Source organism: Parasteatoda tepidariorum, chromosome 9, assembly GCF_043381705.1.
Source record: "Parasteatoda tepidariorum isolate YZ-2023 chromosome 9, CAS_Ptep_4.0, whole genome shotgun sequence".
Classification (NCBI taxonomy): domain Eukaryota; kingdom Metazoa; phylum Arthropoda; class Arachnida; order Araneae; family Theridiidae; genus Parasteatoda; species Parasteatoda tepidariorum.
Window position 1 is genome coordinate 15690183 of NC_092212.1, and position 26999 is coordinate 15717181.

A 26999-nucleotide genomic window follows, 5' to 3' on the forward strand; every position below is an offset into this window, starting at 1 on the left:
CTTTAACCAGAACCGCCAACTTATACTCTTTCCGAAGAAGTAGTTCCCAAGTGAGATTGGAAGACAAATCGAAGTACTGTTACAGATTAAATTAACTTTTACAAATTGCTATGGCTTAGACAGAGATGCCAACTGCTCCATATTTGGCAAAATATTTTAAAAAAATCGGTAAAGAACTGCAAACTAAACTTCACAGATTTTAGGTTAGTTTTGCCATCTTTTTAAAAGACGTAGCATAACTGTAACAAAGTGGTGCATCACATCAACTTTTTAAATTATTTTTAAGTAGTGGTGAGTTAAAATCCTATGTATCGAATTTACTAATCCAAGATTCATACATTAACCCGTTTTGTCCCGACTTTATATGTTGAAATGATACAAGAAGTGGTTTTATGGAAAAGGTGGTGTAATATATTATCGAAATTAATTGATTTTTTTACTGTTAGAGCATTCAAAAAGTCTTTGATAGATCAAAAAGTACTTGCTCCTTTTAATTCTAGATCTAGTCAGATGTAACTAAATCATTGTGGTATCTGAGAATCTTTTAATTCACCCAGATAAATAAAAATTCTGAAAAAAGTTTCCCACCACAATGAATGTTTTTGAAAATAGGAACTGTCCTAATTATATGACGCTGGGCGTTAACCGGTTAAATGGCTACTTCTCAAAATGTGTATCCGCTGTCCGGAACAAGCTGGCGTCTTTGCTTACACTCATTTACGTTAACACGTTGAATGCCACGCTAATATTACATGGCTTGACTGTCTGGCTAACAAAATTCACAAATATGACCGATTTTTCTATTTTTTAAAAAGGTAAGCATAACATATCAGAAAAAAGTGGTGATTTATATAAGCCCACGAATTGCTAAGAAATAGTGGTGGGTAAAAATCTACTAAATTGAATTTATTAGACCAAGAATCACAATTAATAAACTACCACTTGAAAATATATTTTAGCTGGTTGGAGCAAGTTGGCATCTCTGTGTATATAAATAAAACTATTTTTGTGTGTTCTATATTGCATTAATTTCTTCAAACCATTTTAGTAATATAAAAAAAATTAAGAATTTACTCGAATTATGTGTTTCTAATAATCTTGACTTCGTCGGTCACCGGTGACCCCCGTGGAGATACGAACAAACTCTGTGCCGGTCACCAATGACCCTCATGGCATTCAACGTGTTAACTAATAATAGATGAGATGAAGTACCTGGCCAATCTCGATCTCTTATCGGTAGTTCGATCAGACCACTGTAAAGACAAACCTTATTCTTACCTTACAGAAACCCTATCAGAATCCTAAAATAACTTACTCTTATATATAACCTTGATTTATTTGTATTTAGTGGTGGCCAAAATCATATTAGACTAAATTTATAAATCTAAGATATAAAAACAAATTTATACCCTTCATTACCACTCTCAATATAAAAATAAAATACAGCGGACAATTCCTAATTGTTGGAAGCTATAATCGAACAATACTCGAAGAAAAATTAAAACTACAAAAATACTTTGATAATTTTTTAGAAACTGGTATCACTTGAAAAATTTTTGCAAGCACATATTTGAAATTAGAATGCAGAGAAGCAATCTACTCTGATTTCTGCTGAAGATATACTGAAATAGTACTGAACGGAACACTAAGATATACATTTTTTGTTGTATTTTACCAACACTCTGAGAGACGCTTCTCGGGGTACCTTAGCACGTTCACCGGTGGGTCACGCTAGATTGTCTCATTGGGCGGCACATCGAGGTAAAAACTGGTAACAAAAAAATTTCATTTTTTTTGTTTTTTTTCCGGGAATAATAAAAATCATAACTACCAATTGTTTTTAACGGATGCAATTTTTATATTGAATTGCTTCTCCGCCGTTATTAATTTCCTTACAGTGAATTGTTATTGTTGAGAATAGATTATCTCCTCCCGAATACTATCTAATATTGAAATTGTTCTTCTACCAGGATTTTCACTTTTCTATCCCGCTTTCAGATGCAGCACACGGCGTGAACGTGTTAAACACTGGTAGATTTTATATATGTGTTCAAATTATTTAAGCGTCATGTTTTATAACAGTCGTTGAGCAGCCGACCCAATTTTTGGAATTATGACTACCAATGTTCAACTCAGTAGCCTTGTAATTTCGAACCCAATCCAGAGGAACAAGGGAACTCCTCTTCAAGTATTGGGAGAAATTTGTCTAATAGAAGACTTTTTGATCGAACTAACCCGCATTTGCGCTACATGGAAAGAAAAAAAAAACACCAAAATCTTCCACGGTTAGCTAGACGGCAAGTGGACCGTCTACCCATGATCCGTCTACCAATGATAATATTTTATGTTAGCTCTGTGGTCGGTGCGAGCTGGGTTCATAATTCGTATCGACCAGCCATCGCTGGGATTCGAAACGGTTCATTTAATTGAAAGGTGAACGCTCTAGCCCCATAGTCACCAAGACTTTATACGTCGTGTTGAGCAAAACCACTGTAATCAAATTTGCTTAATATGAAGTCAAAAATTAAAAGATAAATTTTCCTAGGGGCCTCAATGGCCTATCCGCTAAACGCTTTGTAGCGTGTTGACCCTGGATTTTACACCCTGGAAGAATTTATTTTTTGTGATATCTTACTCGATGTTATGCTATCTGCTTTTGAACTTGATAAGCGTTTATTGACCGCCCTTATATTTAACACACGTGTCTGTAACAATTATTTATTAATAAGAGATTTTATTTTGCATACCTGCTAACTCGTTTGGATTTTCGGAATATTTTTTTTGAATATTTTTTTTTGAATATTTGGAGTGTTAGTAAATTTTAGGATTTGAATTTTGTCCAATATAAACAACTTAAACATAAATTAAAAAACTTAGAAATACACAAGGCAGTCAGTCTAGCTACACCAGACTGATAGAGAGCTGTGATAAAGTGGCGTTTCTTATGAACCTTCTCTCAGAGGATAGAGTGTTCACCTCCCAGTGAGGTGACCCAGGTTCGAATCCCAGTGTTGGCTGTTTAATGCGAATTCTGCTTCTGGCTCTCTCCAACCACAGTGCTGACATAAAATATTTTCTGTGGTAGATGAATCAGAGGTTAGAATCTCCTAGCCGTCGGGCTATCCGTGGGAGGTTTTCGTGGTTTCCCTCTCCATGTAAAGCAAATGCAGGTTTTTTCCATGAAAAAGTCCTTCATAATGACTAACTTGTCCCTAATCTTGATCCAGGACTTGTTTTCCGGATTGGATTCAAAATTACCAGACTAGAGTTGAGTATTGATTGTCGTAAACTCAGAATTGAGTTGGCAGTTCAATACTGCTTACAAATAAAACAAACAAACAAAAAACCATTTATAAGTAGTGGTACGGTAAATAACTTCAAATCAAACTTACGCAATAAGGAATCTTACAGTGAAACATTAAATATTGACATATCATTTCTTGATAAAGAAATGATCTTTGATTGCACTGTAAACAACAACTAGCGACGGAATGTTGACAGAGATGCCAAATGTTCCGGACACGCAAAATATTTTAAAAAAAAACAGTAAATAGCTACAAAATAAATTTTGCATACATTTAACAGTTTTTGCTTGCTTTTTAAAAGGTATAGCATGGCATAATTATTACAAAGTGGGGAAATATATCAGCCTATGAATTATTTAGAAATAGTGGTGGATAATAATCTACTAAATTGAGTTTATTAAACCAAGAATCAGAATTGATAAACTACCACTTTAAAATATTTATATAATATTTATTCGGGGCAAGTTAGCATCTCTGTGTTGAAGACGTCTGAGGCACGTCAATTATTGTTTTGACATAAGAAACAAATGACGTCTCCCAGACTTTTTCGTATGTAACTTAGTTACCACTGGAAGAAATTTTTCTAAGACACGTATATGAACTGGTAGTAAAGTTTAGGATTCAATTATTACTTTGATTGATTTTTATGCGCTATGATTTGTGCAATACAAACTTAACCATAAAACTTAATGACTTATAACACTGAAAGGGGAAGTTGTCAACCCTGATTATTTGATGATTATTAAAAATAAGAGGGAGAAAAATAAAATATTTTAAAGTTCTAAAAAAGTAAAACTCAACAATGCCCTATTGAAATATATGAACATCAGTATAATCTCTTCTTTACATCAATCAGCATAATCCGATAGCTCTTTGCATCTCCTGTGAACACCGTTTGTTTATTTAGCGATATAAACACATCAGCCACGAAGAACTGTTCTAATCTCTGCATCATCTAATAAACGCAGTTACTTTATCGAAAATCTTCGTGGAGTTTTAAAACTGAGTGATGAAAACACATAAATAAATCATAAATTACGTTGTCATCTAACTTCACAAATTATATCTCATTTGAAGAATTTGATCATTGATTTAACCGTTGATGACTTTATCTGGTATATTAGTAAATAGATTTGATATCAGAGATTAAAGTGTTTGTACATTGTAATATTTTGACAAACGAATGTTTGTATCGAAAGAAACCTATGTCAACTGGTTGCCAATAGTTCATTAGTGTTTTTTTTAGTGCGACGTTAAGATCTAACACCTGTGGCTGACATGTCTTCACTAATGCTTACTCTTTTTAAAAATTGAATTAAATTTCGAAGTCAGATAACTCAAAAAGGCTTAGAACTGATTTTGATATGGCCGTTTTATATAAAAGTATGAATTAAAGTTCAGGGTTTGATAATTTTGATAGCACAATTTAAACGCTTTTCTTATAAAATTTTAAAATTAAATATAGTGATTAAGTAATAGAAGCATCCTAAAAAATTAAAAGTGGAGGTTAAATTAAGTTTAAAGCTTAAACAATATTTGAGTTTTGGCTTTCACTTTATTTGTAATTTTACCGATCAGCTAAGAAATGTTAAATTTTAAATATTTACACAAATGCATTTATTAAATTGTTGTTCTGACAGGAGGAATATCTTATCTAAGTTTAGTTAATCCTTGCAGTTGGAACTATTAACCTGCAAATTCTATTTTAAAGATCCCCCACAAGGTGTAGAATTAAAATTAAGCTATTATTAATATTCACGTCTTCCAATTTTTCTCGGCTGCTGCGGAACCCTAAAAAAATGAACCTTCTTTTGGTGAAATCCCAACTTCACAAATAAAGTTTATTAAGGGTATAGTAACGTTACCTTATAAACCAATAAAAGACTATACATGTAACCTATTAAAGACCAGGGTCGATGTTTACATCCCTTAGAATCCAATATTTGACTTATAGTTCTATTTATAAATTTTCTATTAAACCTCAGAGAATTTTAATTGCTTAAAGATTCTACCTGCAGAAAATGCACGATTTTTAATATATTGCAGTTTTCTGCAATATTAGATTTCTGATTCCTAATTTTAAATAAATTTTATTTCAAAACTTTTTTATTACTAATCAAAAATAAAATAAATTTGAAGACCCGTATTTTAATCGAGAAGAGTAGATACATAAAAAAAAAAACAGATGATAGGCTTTTTTTAAAGAAAAAAGTCGGCCCTTTTTATTAATGAAAAAAAACTGGCTTTTTACAACTCTGGTTCGAAAAAAAAACAGCTTTCTTTTAAACCCTGTTTGAAGTTTGAATATAAGTCAATTTTTTATTTGCCTGATATGAAATACTATTTCTTTTCCCTTTTTAAAAGAAATTATGGAATGTTCAAACTTTGGTTATGCCACAAATTATTTAAAAAAAACTACGATGAGCTGCCTTGTACCAAAAAAACTACGAACATTTGCTTTAAAATACTGATCTAATGATCAGTATTTTAAGGCAAATGTTACCGGGTTTAAAAGGCCTTGGTTATTACCTTCCTCAGCGAAAATATTACCGAAAAGCGGAATATTTTCTTTTCTCCTGATTTTGGGGATTATTGATTTGAGCTTGATTGATGAATCAGTTAACCCTATCGATCGACGTCAAGTTTCTAATAATGTCATTCATATCGACTTTCTCCGGGCATTTCAGGAAAATGCAATATTGCTTCTCTCAGTGATAATGATTCATGGTGCAATATTCTGAGTTATTGTTGTTTTAAAAGCAATTAATAAACCATTTTTGTAGCAAGCAATGGATGATTAATGAGAAAAATTCGAAACAGTAAATCTTCTCAAAGATTTTGAAGTAGAGGTAACGCTCTATAATATACAATCTGTACGAGAGATGAATTTTTTTTTTAATTAAGCCTTAAACCAATCAAGGGCGATGGAGTAAAAAAACATCTGTTTTACATAAAGTTTCAAATAAAAAGCAAACCAGAAAAGAGAAAATGAAAAGAAAAAAGAAATGTTGAAAAGAGAAAAGAAATGTTGAATTCTTACAATCTGGCAGAGGCCTCCCTGGCCTAGCGGTATCACTCGGTGTGCGTAGAGTGGAGATAGCGGATTCGAATCCCGCTGTTACCCTGGATGTATCTTCGTTCTATCTTTCTCTGCATTGTGCAATATGTTCATCTACTAGACAAAGGTATATAAGTCTTAATTGAGCACACAAGTCTGAAAATGCATATTGTGCCAGTAAATAAGTAATCTGTCAATTGACTAATTAAGTACACTTAACTAGATTATCGAAGAGATTAATCAACATTTGTAAGAAAATATTTTTGATCTACGGTTAAATTTTTGCCTTTTTTCAGTTTTTGCTTATTGTCAGATAATCTGCGTACAAAACATTTTTTTAAAAACTATCTTTATAGAAAATAGTACAAAGATTGCAAGTCAGAACTTTGGAAGGGGGTCACAGTCGATTGAAAATCAGACTGTCCCCCAAAAATTCTTTAAGGAAAAACATGTCTGACTTAGATGTATAGACAGTGGGCAGTAATATATTTTTAAAATTTTTTTTTAAAAAATAGAGACCTTGAGAAAATCTCTTCTTCCTTTCCCACATTATAGAAAAAGCTTATTATCGAATTCTTTGAAACTTTGTATGCATATTTTCCATTATATTACTAAAATACTTTCAATTAAAGACTAAGGTCTAGTTGTGCGTTTATTAATTTTATTATGTTTTAAGTGAAAAAGTGTAAATTTCTTTAAAAAAAATATCAATAATCAACAATATATTTCGTTCTATTTTTTTTGTATATTTTAATCCTTTTAAAGATTTTAGCTCAAAAGACACTGATAATCACAACATAACTGTAATAACAATACATAACTATATAACTAATATCTATACATAACTATAACATAACTATATTACTAATCTGCAAAAAAAATTATGCATTACAATTTATTATAAAGCTGTTAGTGAGACATGAGCCATAAAAAAGGTTTATTTTTTTTTTGTTAAAACTAACCCTCGTTTTGAAACAATATTTTATAAATTTTTAAAACTTACTTTAGATTTATAAATTACAACCACTGCTTATCAAAAATAAATTAAAACTTAAATTAAATCTGTTTTCAAGAAACCCAGTTGGATATTTTAAAGAACTGAAAAACCCAAAAGAATTTAAGTGTTTACCAAATAAAAATAAATTAACATTTCAAATCATGTATGTTCTCTAACAACTATTCGTTCGCAAATGTAAACTATTTTCGCGTCATCTGGATCTTTTATTTAATGTCTCGTATCTCTCTGGCTTAATTTAATCAGCATAAAAGGAATTAATTAGAGCGTATTTATTGAGCAGTGTGTTGTCACTCACTTGAGATGGAGCGCCCATTTCGTGTTTCCGAATACCATTCAGAGAGAGACAACTAAATCTACTGCAAGCAGAAAATATTCCATCTATTTACTTATTTATAGAACATCGAATTTCTAGATGACAAATTTGATTATATTCTAATAACGAATAATCTTGATACACTTCATTCATATTATTTTGCATTCCCATGATACTTCAGGGCTTTTAACTCTTGTTGAATTTACCCTACGTTGTATAATTTCCTTGAATTAAAGATTTCAAATATGCGGTAATTTATGTTAATAAAATTGCTGGGATGTTTATAAAGTAAATGTAAACAAAATTGTATGGAATTGCTTAATTTTTTTTATAAAGTAATAATTTCCTTTTATTAAAGATTTCAAATATGCGGTTATTTATGTTATTAATATTGCTGGGATGTTTATAAAGTAAATGTAAACAAAATTACAAGAAATTTTTTATAAAGTAATAATTTCCTTTAATTAAAGATTTCAAATATGTGGTAATTTATGTTATTAAAATTGCTGGGATGTTCATAAAGTAAATGTATATTTATTCACAACGTGTACTGTTTATTTAAATAAAACGGTAAATTTTTTTTAAATAATTAAATACCCTATACTGTGAAAAATTTTCAATAATTGGTGCAAAATGTACCATGCGCAAGAAAAAGGACCACCCTGAATAACTTTTGATCCTAATGATCTGATTTTCACGTTTTTGGACTCAATCTTAATGAGTCGAAAGGGTGACCTCAAATATGCTAATTAATAAGTACAGACGATAGTTTAAGTTACGAAATCAGACACAAAAAACGTACTTTCTCTGAATAAACATACCCTTTCCTTCGACGAATTCTGATTCCTGACCCCTAAGATATAGGGGCTAGCCGCAATCTGGGAAATATTGTCCCAATAGTTTGGTCAAGAGAGCGCTTCAAAGTTTGGAACCCTTAATGTTAATTTTATTCTTTGCGTATTTCGCTATGTCACGAGAAATTCTTATGCGAATTGAAACATTTTCGCACACAATTATAAAATTCGTTTATCCAAAGATAATTCCATGAAAAAAATAACATTTAGTAAATATTTATTATTTTTAATCATTTTATCTGATAAAGGTCAAAAAAATTTTGAACTGAAAGGTATAAAATTTTTGTCCTCATTTTAAAGAATATAATTTTACATGATAAAATTCAAAACTTGAACAAAATAGGTCGAATGGTACCTGAGTGATTAAATTTAAAAATAGTCAGATCCTTAAAATTTTTATATTTTGTTATTTTTATCCACGATCAATAATTTTTTAATTACTTAACTTCATCATCCCATTGTATCTATAAGGATACATCGCTAAATTCAGGTCACCCACAATATAGAAAAGTTTAAGAGTGGTTACGAACGTTTCAAAAGATTCATCAAGTTGACTTTTAATTTTTTTAATATCACTTTCGAAGCAACGATTATGGAAAAATTTGACACTAAATGAAAACATTTTTCATTAGATATTAATAATTCAAAGTATGAATATTTTTCAAAATTTAGCAACTACTTTAAAAAGATTCCCAGACCATGCTATGGGGTACCCTATCAGGACTGAAGAGGTTATATCTCTAGTTTATTTCACATTTTACAGCGCCTAGCTTTCTGGCAAAAGGTAAGAACTGGGCAAAAAACGATTTCATTTCTTCCTTCTTTTCAATAATACCAAATCAGTGTTTCTTCTTTCCCTGAAAGAGAAAAACTTATAAGTTAATTGCCTTCAATACTTAGAGATTCCATACCATTTTCAGAAAAGAAAATTAGAGTTAAAATTCAACCATCCCAGTTGGGATTTGATCCCGGTAACTCTTTGTTAAAAGGCGAATAGCTAAACCGTTAGTTTAAAAAAAATGAACCGAAACTTTAATGGGGCATATTTTATATAACAGTCGGATTAGGCGATTTTTATATACCTAACCCAAGTTTTTCAAACATGTTCCTTAATTTAAGCTTAATTTTGTTTTAGTAGGAATTTTCAAGATGCGTACTTCTTTTATTTGTTAACTCAAGAGAATATTAAAAATATCCTGGTTAGGAATATATTATTATATTGCATTAAAAAGTAGTTTTTTTGGAGATTTGAAGTCAATGACCCGAAAATATCTAAACTCAGTTCAAAGCTTTCCAACAGAAAATAATTGTTCCCCATTAACACAAATATGCTTTTTTTTTAAATTTAATATACACTCCTCAAAAGTGAAATTGCAACACCAAGAAATAATACACGTAGCTTCATGCAAATTTCAGGAGCGATAGTAGTGAGATGGATATGCAAATGATTAAAAAAACAGACTAATAAAATCATTATAAAGGAATTTATTCAATATCTAATGTGGCCACCTTGGGCAGCTATACAGGAATCAATCCGGCGAGGCATGCTATCAATGACTCCATTGATGGTTGCCTTAGGTAACCTTTGCCAAGCCACATCCACTGCTGTGCGCAGATCATCGATGGCTTCCGCCATTGGTCCTCTGTTCATGCCACGTTCAATGAGATCCCATAGGTGTTCTATGGGATTCAGATCTGGAGAGGCTGCCGGCCAGGGAAGGATGTCAAATCCAGTCTGGCTGTTAAGAGTTCGCCGTGCGATATGCGGCCTGGCATTGTCTTGCTGGAATGCCGTGTTGGGTGCGCCCTGCAACAAGGGCAGAACAACGGGATACACAACTTGTGTGACGTAGCGGTCCGCTGTCAAATTGCCGTGAATGTGTACCAGGGGCGTTCTGCAATCAAACATTATGCCACCCCAAACCATGATGTCCGGTGTAGGACCGTTGTGACGTTCGGCGTAATGGGCTGGTTCGTAGCGTTCTCCGAGTCGCCGCCATACCCGACGACGGCCGTCATTTCTCCACAGACAGAAACGAGATTCATCCGTGAACAATACCCGATGCCATTGGATGGTCCAGGTACGATGACAATGACACCACGCCAGGCGTCTAGCCCTGTGTAAAGCGGTCAACGCTACCCCTGTTGCTGGTACCCGTGCACGTAACTGTACTTCATGCAATCTGTTGCGTATGGTTTGTGTGGACACAGATCCACCTGCCCCTGAAGGCAACCGGCTTCGGATGGCACGTGCCGTGGAGAAAGGGTCTCGAATAGTCAACTGGCGAATACGCCGGTCTGTGCGCTCTGACGTGCACCTGTGCGCCCCACTTCCTCTTCGGCGTGTACGTAGACCTTCCTGAATCCATCGTGTAACACAACGTTGGATGGTACTCACGTTGTGCCCAACACGAGTTGCTATTGCGCACAGCGACAAACCAAGTTCATGGAGTTCGATAATACGGTCACGTTCCCCGGTCGTTAACTGATGGTATTGAGCTCGCCGACGTCTCAGAGGCATTTTCTACGCTTTTTCGAAAGTCGCAAATGCTACGCAAAACTTCAAATGCCGTTTATGAGGAGGGAAAGTTGCTGGCCTTTATAGCCCGAATATGCGTACCGCGTAATCAGATGCGTGCGCAAGTTTAATCATTTGCATATCCATCTCACTTCTATCGCTCCTGAAATTTGCATGACGCTACGTGCATTATTTCTTGGTGTTGCAATTTCACTTTTGAGGAGTGTAAATGAAAAATTTCTATTCTAATTCTTTGAGTTTCCCTTTTCAACCTTTAACCTCGTTATTACCTCGGTCCACATATGTGTAACAACCTTCGCTACTTAACTTGTAAAAACACGCTATGAGAAAATTTCTAGTTGCAACCTCTTTAAAACATTCGTGGCCTCTTAAGCTTTCTGGGGATTTCAAAATATGCAGGAAATGTACGTTATTTGGTTAGAATTCCACATAAACAGCAGCGATTTTTTTAAAATGATGCCAAATCCACGAGCTCAAAAATGTAAGTAATTTTAAATCTTACGTAATTTAGGTATTTTGAAAAAATATATATTTATATATTTTTTCTTTAACTTAGTAATTATGTTTTCTGTATGAAGCTTATGCAAGTCCACGTGACCGTACAATCGTATTTATGCAGAAATAAATGACAGCGCAGTAGTCAAGTGAAATCTCATAGTATTATGAGTATTTAATTTTATGTCTATTTAGTAATATTTTCAGATGTAATTTAATTGTTTTATGTTAAGGGAGTTACATATATTTAATAACTTTAACTTTTTGTGTTTTTTTTTCACCATAAATTTAAAATTTTATTCTCCCAAGAATTAGATTATTTTTTATAATTTATGCTTGATTCTTTTCCACAATTATTTATTTTGCGTGGTTTGATAATTTAAATAGTTTTGAAACTGAGATTTAATGTGATTAGAATTTTTATTTTCTAAATTTTTTTCTTCTAATTAATTGCGAAATTTATGCGTTATTGTATTTAAATTGACCATAATATAAGAATATGCATGTTTCTTCCTACTTTACTTGCAATTTAACGTTAGAAATATTTACTTTTTATTATTTCCTTTACTTCAGCTGAATCTTAAGGTCCCCGTATGTGTACCTAAAGTTATTAGCCCTCCAGGCAGCATAAATCACATTTTGTTTATCATATTATGATTTATGGTAGTAACATAGAACTTCGAACCTGTAAAACAGTTTTTACGCACACTGTTAGAACTTTCATTCTAAAATTATGGTAAAATAACTGGAAGCTGTCTGTCCATCCGATTAACCGTACAGTTTACGGTAAAGAACATTTTTTTCCATTACGGTTTTGAAACCATTTACAAAATGTATGGTTATAAAACCATGAATACAAAACCATACTGCTTTTTAATCATTTACAACTAGCATTTTTCAAAAACGCAGAGAAAAATTAGTACTTAACTATACATAGGACCTCAGTTTTTAGTATGGTAATGGACATTGGAGAGTGCCGGACACTGGAAATTCTTCATGTGTTGAAGGTAATGGAGGAAATATTGTGGTGTCAGCACTAGGACTCGAACTCCAGTTCTGCCGGTCATTAGATTGACCGATAAACCAGCTCGGCTATGATATGTACGCAGTTGCAAAGAACTAAGTAGCTTCATTAGGTGGTTCTAGTTGGTGCGATAAAATTCTGGTTGTTTAACCGTATTAGGCGAAAGCAGTTAATAAAAAGTTTTTCTCAAACTTAATAGTTTGATTGCCATTTTATTTATGGTAATTTGACTGTTTTTATTAAATATGGTAAAATAACCATTCAATAAATTGTTATTTGACCATTTTTTCCGAGAAATTTCTAACAGTGCTATATTTCAGTAGTGAAGAGGTTAAAAAATTCATCAAAAACCGAAATGTAAACGAATAAATATGTTATATATTTCAAGTATACTTATCTATATTTTAAATTCTTTGTTAAAGATAAATAACGACAGGGGAATGTATGAGGCATTCATTTATCAATATATATATATTTATAAATATAATGTTTACAGCAGCTTTCAATGCATAAGTTCGATTAAAGCCCCCACATGTCAAAGGAAATTTTGTCATCTTCTGCATTAGGGAGTGATAAATGGTCTCGATGGCGATGGATCTGCGATGCAATATATTTTAAATTCTTTTTTAATAATATACGAGTAAATGCTACGTATACTTTATCATCGTATATTATCATTTGTTAGTCATCAGTATCATTGCCTAGACGTGCATCAAGTTATTATAACAAAAAATATACAGAAAATAAGGAAAATATTAGACATCATACATTTTAAATTCTTCAAGGCATTATATGGATAGTTTGTAATAAAAACTTTATCAATACATTAATTTCATGATTAGACGGCTTAAAGTTATCATTAAAAATATAGAAAACATTAAAAAAACATTAGAGATCTAGGATGCAATAGTTTTTATATTCTTTATAATAATATAGGAGTAAATAGAGCGAAATACTTAATCATTACATTATCTTTTATTAGATATCACTTTCGTTGATTTGACTTGCATCAAAGAATATAGTCAAAAATTTAGAGAAAACAAAATAACATTAAAGATCTATGATGCATATAATAAATTCTTCAATGTAATATAGGAGTATTTGTTATAAAAACTTTATCAATTCATTAATATCATAATTAGACGGGTGAGCATAAACTTATCATTAAAAAATATAGTGAACACAAAAACATTAATTATCTAGGATACAATATATTTTATTTTCTATACAGTAATAATATACGAGTAAAGGATAAAAATACTTTATCATAACATTTTTACAATTTATTATACATCATTTTTATTGATTAGTCGTGCATAAAATATTATAATAAAATATGCATAAAATTAAACAATATTAAGGATTTATGAATAACATTTTAAAATCTTCAAAATAATATACGATTATCTGTCATGAATACTTTATCAGCACTTTAATGTAATTATCAGACGAGCATAAGGATATCATTATAAAAAATATAAAGAACATTAAAGTAACTAGATGTCTAAGATGCGATATGTCTTACATTTTTAATTAAGTCCCACATGTAGAATAAAAATTTACAAATATCTGCTATATGACTACTTTATCAATACATTAATGTCATTCATCAAACGTAATTATTAATTAGTTATTTATTCTATATTTCTAATTCTTCAAAATGTACGAATATAATGTTATGAATGCTTTATCGATAGATTAATGTCACTGATTAAACGTGAATACAGATAATATTATAAAAACATGGGAGAAAAGATAAATTTATTCCAGATAAAATTATTATTTTTTGTTTATAACTTTTAATACTATAATAAATATTGCTGTATTGTAAGATTTAATGTAAATAATAATTAATATGCAATAACATTGAGAGTTTTATTAAATGTTGCTATAGTGATATGTCTTTCACAATGCTCCCAAATGTCCAACAAAAATATTCAATTGATAATAAACAAATCAAAGCATTTTAAAATTTTCACGATTTAGTAACCCCTTAAAATTAATTTTCACCAAATAGGTGGTAAGAGTTTTTTACATGCATTGAGAAACCCAAATATTTAAATTATCAAAGACGTCTAATTATCAACGTATAAAAATAAAAAACCGAGATGGTCATAGTCTGGAGAAATTTACGAAAAATAAGGAAGACAAATGTTTCTTTAGGCTGTTGAAAATTTTAAAGATTTTAATTTCTTAACATTGAAGCATTAAAAAGCATGTATTTCCTTTAATTTATAAATGTTTTCTGGTAGATATAAATTTGAAAAAAATAATTTGTGTCCTTGAAATTTGTCTATCCCTTTTTTTTCCAGACTAGTCACCTTAGAAACGTATATAATATTATAAATTCTGCTTCCTCCTTAATCATTTTAGTCGACAACTGAAATCGCTGTTTCATTCTAAATGCCTAATTTCAGTATTTGTTTTCCTAATAATTAGTTAATTAAATTAGATTTATTTAATTAATTAAGATAAAAACCTTAAATGTTTAAATTTCAGCTCGAGAAAAAATAAATTTTAAAATTTTTTATCTGCGGGTGTAAATAATTCACTTCATTTTGATAGAGGATTTCTATTAACTTGCAAATAAAAATTGAGCCAAAATATTTTTTTTTAAAAAGTTATAAACTAACATATTTTGCTTGTTTATAGATGTATGATCTATAACAAATGATGACACGGGGGTTGGAGAAAATATGGAGACACTTCTAAACCAACACTATATGAACAATTTTTCTTTCATCAGCAAATGTTTTGCACGGTAAAACTGTTGACACAATTTGAAAGGTTATGCTTGAAGATTTCAGGGAAGGGGTTCTTTTTTCTCATACGAAATTCGCATTGACCAAAATGAGAGTTGAAAGTTAAATGCTTTTTTTCTTTCTTTTTTTCATACTAGCACAATTTAAAAAGCATTCATATATAAATATTGCAATCATGCGTGAGCGATCAGGCGTGATTTCTATATTTCCGGCATTAAAACTTAAAAAATGTTATCAACTTCTTTTCCTTATGGTCGATCCGAAATTAGCTTGGGAAAAAAGGACGTAATTTCTCGTTTCGTTTTTAAGAAGTGCTTAAAGGTATTTATTTTTGATATACGTTTTTAAAAAGCCCTTAAAGGTGCTTTTTTCATTGGGTTTTTGTAAAAAATGCTTAATTTTCTATCTTTCAAAATGAGACTTTTTATTTGCTGCCCCAATTATCGTCATAAATAACAAAAAAAACATGAGCTTCACAATTTTCTCCGTAATATTTATCAGAAACTAGTTATTTTATTATAATAATATAATGTCTTTGGGAAATGTTTTTGAATTTTGTTGATTTTATGTACTTAAATAAACTTTAAACAATAGGAAGAAATAAATTTTATTACTGCACGTATCCCGATTTGGATTTTTTTTTCACATAAGAGTGATTAAAAATATTTTTGAGTGCTTAAGAGGTGCGTATTTTTTGTTGAAATATCTGGATACACACTCTGTTAAGGTATCTTTGAAATTGTAACAACAGTTTTGTCATGCAAATTAACCATAACATTTGAAGTACAAAGAAAGATTGTATACATAGAACTAGTATAGAAGTGTTACAGTCTCATTTTGATAACCATCTCTATTTTTTCAGTAATTTACTGTTACAGCTGCCATTTTATTTTCAAAATGTTATAGCTCCATATGATTTCATACTTAATAATAGATATCTAGATGTATGAAGAATTTATGAATTTTATTTTCTTCTAAATAAATGTTAATACGAGTAATAAAACAATTTTTCTACAACAGCTTGAATTAAATGAACTAACCTATTAAACGGATAAAATTAAAAACTAAATAAACTTACTTAAGAAGTACGGTGCTGTTTACAAGATGGGCTAAGCAAAAACCAAGAGGATTGCTCTGATGCTAACTTTTGTAGAAGAGTGCAGTGTTGACAATTTTCGCAGTGTTAGTAAGAAATAATGGATCCTTACAGAAATAAGTTGTTTGCAAGGTTGTTTTGAGGCTGACAGATTTAAAAAAATAAACCTTAGGGAGAAAAGGTTATGTTTTTCACCAGAGGTAATGTTTTCAACCAAAAATAACCTGATTAATAAACCTCAATTTCAACGTCATTTAAAACTCACAAAATCACCCACATATGTAACGCAGAAATAATTTTAGTTTAGATCAGGTGATACCTTTCACACCTCAAATAAACTTATTTGCTTGAAGTGTAGAAAAAATAATCCGNTGACTTAAGAAGTACGGTGCTGTTTACAAGATGGGCTAAGCAAAAACCAAGAGGATTGCTCTGATGCTAACTTTTGTAGAAGAGTGCAGTGTTGACAATTTTCGCAGTGTTAGTAAGAAATAATGGATCCTTACAGAAATAAGTTGTTTGCAAGGTTGTTTTGAGGCTGACAGATTTAAAAAAATAAACCTTAGGGAGAAAAGGTTATGTTTTTCACCAGAGGTAATGTTTTTAACCAAAAATAACCTCATTAATAAACCTCAATTTCAACGTCATTTAAAACTCACAAAATCACCCACATATATAACTCAGAAATAATTTTAGTTTAGATCTTTATTTGCTTGAATTGTAGAAAAAATAATCCGTACACCTCAAAAACCACGTCCCTAAGCTGGTAATTTAAAATAGATAGTCAGCCCTGCTAACTACCATGCTTTTGCAAAAAGCATGGCTGTATTTTCGTGTTGTTGCTTCTAATGCCACTTGATGATACCAGCTAGCCTGCTTGGTGAACCAAGCGAGTTTAAAGCAGAGAGGGGTTTCTTGTTTTTCAGTGGTGCCACCTACGGGCAAGAATACAACTTTAGCCACACACGCACTCACATCATAGCCCGTTTTATTGGGTGTACCCATTCATACATCCACAGATCGTAATTTTGACCTGAGCAAGAGAGCAAAGCAGCTGTATTTTTGTTAAAACTAATAAATTTGACAATACTTTTTTTTTTTTTTTTTTGAAAAAAGAAAAATACAAATCAAAGTATCGAGGCAACTATATTTTCAGTTTAAACAAATATTATTTTATATTCTTTCTTAAGTACATAAAATTAAAAATTACAGAAATTAGCTTACTCTGAAAGGAATTTTAATAACTCAGGGTAGCTGCGACAAGGAAAAATCTCAAAAGAGGTGGATAAATATTTAAGAAACTAATTGCTTTTTCTAATTTCCAACTGGCAAAAATGAAGGAAATATACCTGCTTGACTAAGTATCTAAAATTAGTGTGAAATTAAAACTTTAAAACATCCGGCAGTCTCATAGAAATGCTAACTGCTCCGGATTCGATAAAATATCTTTAAGAAAAGTATAGGATAAGGAATTAACATGCGAGGTTTTTTGGCCAATTTTGCCAACTTTTAAAACGCTCATCACAACTTAATTTAATTGGTTTATTGGAATTACATACATTTGCAGGCTTGTGTGCTCAATTTAAGCTTATAAACCTTAGTTAAATAAAAGTACAGATAGCACAATACAAAGAAGGACAGTACGAAGATACATCCAGGGTAACAGCGGGATTTGAATCCGCTAACACCACGCTTTGCACAGCATTGGCGGATATTTCTGCTCGGTCAGGGAGGTTCCACGTCTTAACACTTTTGGGACGGGCGAGTCATAAATGTATTCGTAAGGAATCAGTATTAGAATGGAAAAAAATAAGAAGCTGTAGCTTTAGTTTGGGCATAATTAATTTGACAAATTTATTTTTGCTTTCACTTTAAATCTAAGACATCTAATATCTGCGTTAAAAGTGCAACAATACAATTTTTAATTCAAACTAAATAGTAGTGAATTAAATAAAGCAAACTATTATTACCCCGCCCACAAATAAACTGTAAACACAAATAAAAAATATTTTGGTTATCAGTTTTATCGTTTTTACCCTGATTATCGCCATTCTGAGAATGCATGTATGACTCGCCCGTCACAAAAAGGTTAGCTGCCCTAGTGTGATTTAGCTGGGCCATCACCTCCTATATGAGATAGCCACCACACAGTTTTTGATAAGTAGTCTGCGCAGACTGCTTAAAAAGAGAACCAGTTGTGCGCATGAACCCAAATTCTTAATTAAAAGTAATTGAAAGAAATTTATCATATACATTTGAGGATTGAATTTATATTGGTTGACAAGTAAATAAGACAAACCATTTATATTCATAAATTTAAAAAATTTTTAGTCAGATATTTGCTACCACTTATCAATTTTTAATAGATTTTGTATAACATGGGTCTTTCGTAAATTGTTTTATCTTCACAATGGTCTGATCGGACTACCTATAAAAAACCGTGTGGAGGCTTTTAGTTGTAGGAGGCGTTAGCTGGGCACCTATCCAATTCGTCATGAGCTTGGATTCCGTTTGTATTGAGTCTTTGTGGTTAGCAGTGGGGTTGCTTAATACAGAGATGCCAACTGCTCCAGACACGCCAAAATAATAAGAAAAACGGTAAATAACCACAAAGTAAATTTTGCATATATTTGACTATTTTTGCATGCTTTTTAAAAGATATAGCACAGCAATAATGCAAAAAATTGGTGAATTATATAAGCCTAAGAATTATTTAGAAATAGTGGTAGATCAAAATCTACTAAATTGAATTTATTAAACCATGAATCACAATTGATAAACTACCACTTTAAAATTTCTGTTAATATAGTGGCATAACTGGAACAAAATGGTTACCACGGGTGACTAAAATGCAAACTGCAGTGACGAATAAAATTCGAAACTTAACTAAAAGATATTAAAATGAACAACTTTTCCATCATATTTTTATCAGTTTACTATTTAAAGTGAATGCAAAGAATGTTGTTAATGTAGAATTTAAGTCATAGTGGTAGTAATAGTGGTAGAATAATTATGGGGATCATAAATAAATTGAATTGGATTTCTATCACCTTTTACATTTTTTGTCACTTCCTGAATTTATTGTATCATATTATTCTTCTTATTTCAGAAGTACACAACAGGTCAAAATGGAGAAAAATACGTTTATAACCGTGAAATGCCTATTGTTTTTATTGGAGGTATGCCAAGATCAGGGACCACACTTCTACGCGCCTTACTGGACTCCCATCCGGATGTTCGGTGTGGAGAAGAAACCAGAGTGATACCAAGAGTTATAGGACTAAAAAGTCAGTGGATGAAATCACCATTGGAAGCTGGACGTCTTAGAGAAGCTGGAGTGACATCACAGGCAAACATTTTAATTTTTATTTTTATTGTTACACCCCAGATATCAGGCAAACTTAGTAATGTTGTTTTCATTGTTACCTCCCAGATAGCAGGTAACATTACGGTAAACGTTGTATTTTCATTTTTACTGTTACGCCTCAGATAGCAGGCAACCTTATTTCAAACGTTGCATTTTCATTTTCATTGTTACTTCCCAGATAGCGCACGCAAACTTATGGCCAACCTTCCCTTTTAAAGTGTTAAAGAAAGTACAGTTGAGCGCTGATTATTTTAAACCTGGTTTACCGGATTGTACAATTATCCGGATCATTTAATGACATGAGTTTTTTACTCCTTCTTCAAAAAATAATAATAGGTAAATAAATAAAAAATCTCGAAAATGCTTTCTTTATTTTATTTTCAGAATATCAGAAAAGGGCGGAAAATGTCTTCTTCTGTCCCTGGTTGACCTTGAAAAGATTCTAACGTTCTTCTGCCCAATTTGAATGTGGGGGTTTCCAATAAGGGGACAGGTTTTTGTAAAATTTTTAAAGAAAATTAAAACTTTTAAACACGCTATTTCTAGTATGCTATAGCAGGCACAACTAGAATTACCAATCTTAAGCCTGGGAAAGTGTGAAAGGAAGTTACTTAAAAACATTCTTATAGTCGTTTTTTAATGTTGCCCAATTATCCGAATTTTTCGGATAGCACTTTCGTGTCACACAGATATNACTGTTACACCTCATATAGCAGGCAATCTTACTACAAACGTCGCATTTTCATTTTCATTGTTACTTCCCAGATAGCAAGCAATCTTGCTTCAAACGCTCTATTTCCATTTTTACTGTTACACCTCATATAGCAGGCAATCTTACTACAAACGTCGCATTTTCATTTTCATTGTTACTTCTCAGATAGCAAGCAATCTTGCTTCAAACGCTCTGTTTCCATTTTTACTGTGACACCTCATATAGCAGGCAATCTTACTACAAACGTTGCATTTTCATTTTTATTGTTACTTCTCAGATAGCTAGCAGTCTTACGGCCAATCTTCCCTTTTAAAGTGTTAAAGAAAGTAGATTTGAGCGCTGATTATTCTAAAGCTGATTTACTGGATTGTACAATTATCCAGATTGTTTAATGACATGTGTTTTTTCCACTTTCTTCAAAAAATAATAATAGGTAAATAAATAAAAAATCTCGAAAATGCTTTCTTTATTTTATTTTCAGAATATCTGAAAAGGGTGGAAAATGTCTTCTTCTGTCCCTCGTTGACCTTGAAAAGATTCTAACGTTCTTCCGCCCAATTTGAATGTGGGGGTTTCTAATAAGGAAACAGGTTTTTGTAAAATTTTTAAAGAAAATTAAAACTTTTAAACACGCCATTTCTAGTATGCTATAGCAGGCACAACTAGAATTACCAATCTTAAGCCTGGGAAAGTGTGAAAGGAAGTTACTTAGAAACATTCTTATAGTCGTTTTTTAATGTTGCCCAATTATCCGAATTTTTCGGATAGCACTTTCGTGTCACACAGATATTCGACTCTACTTTACATAAAAGCCTACGCAAATATTAAGTGATGGTCATAAAATCTAATATAAACATAGAGAAGATGAATTTATCCTTCGGTTAGAGTCGATTTCAGATTTTTTCAGCCTTATTTTATAATGAACTCGATATAAAAAGGTTGTTTACTCATGCTGAATGTGAACCTCAAAGCGTGCATGGTTAAATTTAACATTGTTTCAAGTTTGCATGTTTATGTATGTCATTTACAAACCTTGCTGAGTTTTTGTGATAAAAGTTGTTGTTGACGTTAAAATCAACCTTACACTGCCATCTGGGGAATTAACATGTAGGATTATGTACTCATTACAGAAACGGCATTAAGCCTAATCAAGTTGAGGAACAGATAGCACAAATTAGAGAAGAACACCTCAAAGATACATTCAGGGTCTGGGCAGGTTTCAAACCGCTACCTCGACACTACAGAGAGCGCTTAACGGATCAGCCAGGCAAACATTTATAATTCATAATAAATTTTAGTATTATTCACATTTATAATTAATATGTTGTTAAACATTGTTAGGTGATACTGGTACAAAAGCTGTTGACTTTCGAAATAAGCAAAGCAACGGTAAAAGATACATTTAATTTTTAGCTCATTTTTATTTCAGATTATCCATTTGCAATATCTTGAACTAAAATGGAAGAACTAAAAGTAGAAACGACAACGAACAATGGGTTAAAAATGTATAAATTAACAAATTTAAAAAAAATAAATAAGGTCACTAAAAAAACACTAATCGCATATAACCCCCCCCGCTCAAAATTAACTTATTACTAAATTAACGCAAAAACCACAATAAAAAAACAGTTGTTTAATTGAATTCTGGTATTCGCTTCGATATTTTAATAAAATTCATATTACTGTAATGCTCTTTAAACTTTGAATAATGAGCAGTTTTTAGAAAATGCTTTAATGAGTTTAGAGTCATTGTTTGCACTTTAAATATCGTATAATAATCTCATTTGATAGTGGTTGAGCAAATTTGAATTACAACATGCGTACATTTTTTGCTTATTTTTGACTATGTTACTTTGAAGAAGGAGCCCAAACTTTAAACGGAATTGATCTAATAGTTATCTAAAAATGAAAATGCAAATGTATGTCATTTTGAAATTTTATTGTTCAGAAACTTGGAAAATATAAGAATAATTGTTTGAGAATATGCACCGTTCTGAAGCATCTAAAGTATAAAAATACTTTTTAATTTAGATGAAAATATTGAAAAAATTAATTTACAAAATTTAAACATACGACTTTTAAATCTGTTTTCATGCTTAATAATATTATTAATACTTAAACCGTATCAATATTTTTTGACTAACAAAAAGTTTACTTCAAAAAATAAAGTTGCATACAATTTCAAAAAAGTATTAATATTTGAAATTTAAACTTTAAAGTTTTTATTCAACTTTTAAATTTACATTTCATCTTAAATACGTCAATGGATAAAGTTGTGATTTTTGCATTAATTCAGTAATAAGCTTATTTTGAGCAGGGGTGATGGGCATTTAGTGTTTGGTTTGTGATATTAATTTATGTTGTTTCGATTGTTATTCTTATTAATTTGTCTTTGAAACTTAATTATACGGCTTTTGGAATTGGAGCATGATTTCGAATATTTTATTATGAATTTGTTTTTAAAATTTGATTACGTAGGTTACAAATATGGATATAATATAGTTGAGGCGATTTTCATAACTCATTTTTCAAAGTTACCACACTTTTTTGCTATGACTTTTATAGTCAGAATTTGGAATGAAATAAAATTATTTTATGTGTTTTTTTTTATTTGTTACATTTTTGTTTGCAATTGAAATGAAAATATCTTTTGATATGAAACGCCGTCACAGAAATAAGTGAGATTTTCTCTGCATTTGTGAAAACTTTGTGCTGTCCAAATACTTCATTTATATTCTTGTTGTCAAAGTTGACAAAAACTTCGTGAAAATATGTAATAGGATAGCGGAAACCTAGAGTAGTATTTCAGCTTCAAATATGAACTTCATTTGAATAAAAAAAGTTTTAAATTCTGAGAGAATAAAAACGAACTTCACTTTTCCTGACAGAAAAGTCTTGGAAAAACAAACAACTTTCTCTTTTGGCGAAATTAAGACGAAATGTAAATTTGAATGTTGAATAAAAAATTAGAAGAATGAAATTTCAAACTTTAATGCATTTTTTTTTAAATTGAATATAATTTTATATTCTGAAGGAAACTGTTTGCTTGTTGAAAAATTATTATATGTAATAGGTAATTAATAATATTATAGGTAATATTTACATTAATAAAAAAAATCAAACATTTTTATGTTATTTTTGAAAGTTTCTTCGTGCATATTTACTAGCTCTGTGTTTCTTATTTACAAAAGCTTCTTCGCTTTAAAATTCTCACGTTATTTATCTTTCAGAAAAAATCTTCTTTAATTTATTTTTGAACAAAAGTAATTCAATAATTTACAAGCTCCACAACCTTTCTAGTATTTAGGAATACTTAAATAATTCTCAAATATTCTGATTATTTAAAAGTTATATATAAATCTTTTATTATTTTGGGCATTCGAAAGCATTCTGAGCAAAATAAATCTTTATCTAATCAATAATTAGTGGGTTGAATTTTACTTTGCATTATTTACTGAGTTGGAATTTGACGTGTTGACGGTGCCATTTCGAATTATAACTTTATCAAGTTATATCTTGTTCGAGAGTTATTGCAAGTTGAAGTGCTTTTTCTTTCTTGATTTTTTTCCAACTTTTTAACTTTATTTACGCTAGAGTAGATGTCAATCAAAAAACGTTTTGAAACACACTCAAAAAACTTTTTGAAAACTTTTTGACCTATTTTTTATACACACAGGCTAGCTTATGCATTTCCAACTAACTCTATACTTTTACATCAAAGTAGTTCTAACAGTTTGATTACGGCAAGAGCGTTATCTATTGGTCTTTGTTGGTCTTCTTACCCAGAGGTTGTTTCGATTGTCACATTATTGTATTGACATATTTTATTGTACTGATATATTTTGCTTTGGCTACATCATTGATACAATATTAGAAAGCACTTTTTTGCGGATACACTCGTGTGAGCTGATTGACGTGATTATCTTTTCCTCATTTCGTTTCTCAACTTTTTGATCATTTTTGAAATTTTTCAAAAATTTTGCATAGTTTTTAAATATATATATACAGTGGCGTACGCAAGGGAAGGGTTTAGGGGTTTAAACTCCTCCCTTGAGCTCAGACAAAATGGCAAAAATAAAAATTTTAGTAGAAATTATGCGAGCTATTATTTTTTAAGACTATATATTTTTATTAACCTTATGCCTACTTTTTTTTCTCACGGTATTTCTCAGAATACTGAAAAAACATTTACTATAATAGGGTTGCACTTTTGAAACCAAATTCACGAGATACTGTTATGGACTGGTTCCTTTCTGTCCTGCCAGTATAGTTTTCGAGACTGGCTGTCATTCGCGAGGTCTTTACGCGATGATTCTGGAATCATAGACGTTCTGTCGTCTTGGAGACAATTCGAGAATTTTGGAGACGCGGTGAAAAATTATATAGAAGGGGGAACGGAGTACAGTGGAGTTAGTTAGTCAGACTAAGAATTATCTCTGCCCCTTGTCTTTCGGAGCTTATCGCTAAATCTGATTTGTTTTGTCTTAACAAAAAGTTCATTCAATCGCCGAACCCATTGTCGCCAGTATTTCGACTAGTGAAAAAATCAGTAGCAATACCAGAGATACTGTGCTCGTTGAAGTTATTCATTCCAGCTCGAAACTTTGAGATCGTAGCATGGCGGATATTTCTGTGCCAATATATACATTTATTTGCTGTTCTTGGATCTTTGGGATTTAACAATTTTTAACGCAAGAATTTAGCAATTTTTAATTATTTTGAGAAAAAATCACGANACTTTATATATATATATTTGAAATCGAAATTTCTTTTGACATGAAAAGTCTTTCTTTGCATTTGTGAATACTCTGTGCTGCCAAAATATTTCATTTATATTCTTTCTGTCAAAGTTGCCAAAAAATTAACGTAAATATGTAATGAGATAACAGGAAGCTGTAAAAATATTTCAGCTTGAAATCTGACCTTCATTTTAATAAAAAAAAATTTAAAATCGCAAAAAGAATTAAAAATAAGTTTACTTTTCCTGGCAGAATAGTGTTGGAAGGTAATCAATTTTTTCTGATGACGTAATTAAGATAGACTGTCAAATGGATTTTTGAATGAAGAATTAGAGAGTTGAAATTTCAAACTTTAATGCACTTTTTGAAATTGAATATAACTTTATTTTCTGAAGTGAATTTTCTGCTTGTCAAAAGAATTGATATGGAATTAATCTTGATAATATTCCATGAAAAATTTTTGTGTTGGTTTTTACAGGCTTCTTCATGTATATTTACACATACTGCGTTTCCTTTTTACAAAAAATTATTTGTTTTAAAATTCTCATGATATCATTCCTTATTTTATTTTACAAGAAAGAAGTAATTGTTTAATTTTAAAGTACTCTATCGTTACTGTATTTAGGAATATTTTAATATTTGTGAAATATTCCTATTATTTGAATATTTCAAAAACTATCTATAAATCTTTTATTTTTTTTAGCAAATAAAAAGTATTCCTACAAAATCAATATTTATATTGATCCCCATACAGAAGACAAGGAAACTCCCAACTCTTGATCCCGGAGTTCCCTTGTCTTTAGGATTGGGTTCAAAGTTACAAGGCTACAAAGTTGAACATTGGTTGTCCGTGAACTCGAAAAATTGGGTCCACTGATCATGACGGAAATAAAAATTAAAATAAAATATAAATTTTTCAATTTATAATTTTGAATATTTGCTTAGGTACTGGACAGTGCTGTTGCTGCTTTCACATTAGAAATTATAGCTCGTCATGGAGATCCAGCCATTCGACTTTGTAACAAAGATCCCTTCACCCTCCGATCTTCTGTTTATTTGAATAAACTTTTTCCTAATGCGAAGTTTATTCTCATGGTAAGAGATGGGAGAGCCGTTGTCCACTCTATCATATCCAGAAAGGTAAGTAACTGTCTCTGTCACTTATTATATTTTCTTTTAGAAGGAAATGTTCTGTTCTGGAAGATTTTACATGGCTAAACTGCTGGCACTATTTGAAAGTGCATGCTTGAAGCTTTTAGATATGGTGTCTTTCTTACTCATTCGAATTTCTGATCAACCAAATTGAGGAGAAGAGGTTAATAACTTTTTTCTAGCTTTAATATCAACAGCTTTATAACCGTCGTTGAACAGCCGACCCAATTTTTTGGGTTTACGACTACTAATCTTCAACTACGTAACCTTGTAATTTCGAACCCAATCTAGAAGACAAGCGAACTTCTGGATCAAGTATTGATAGAAATTTACCTTCATGGAGGAATTTTTGATAGAACTATCCCGCATTTGCTTTACATGGCTTACGCCACGCGAACCTCATACGGTTTTACTGAACGCTAGGGGACTCTAACTCATGATCCGTCTGCCACTTAGGATATTTCACGTCAGAACTGTGATCGGTACAAACCGGATGCGGAATTCGTATCGATCAGCCATCACTGGGATTCGAACCCGGTTCGCCTCATTGGAAGGCGAACGCTCC

General features: G+C 31.2%; 1 protein-coding gene across 1 annotated transcript in view; it reads left to right on the plus strand.

The window, feature by feature from the left end:
- LOC107447849 (protein-tyrosine sulfotransferase) overlaps positions 1-26615 on the plus strand; it is a 59454-nt gene extending 32839 nt beyond the window's left edge. The window contains exons 2-3 of the mRNA XM_043046335.2: positions 19574-19813; positions 26228-26615. Coding sequence (XP_042902269.2) covers positions 19574-19813; positions 26228-26500 — 513 coding nt within the window. The 3' untranslated portion in view covers positions 26501-26615. The remainder of the gene's footprint in view (positions 1-19573; positions 19814-26227) is intronic.
- The last annotated feature ends 384 nt before the right edge of the window (positions 26616-26999 follow it).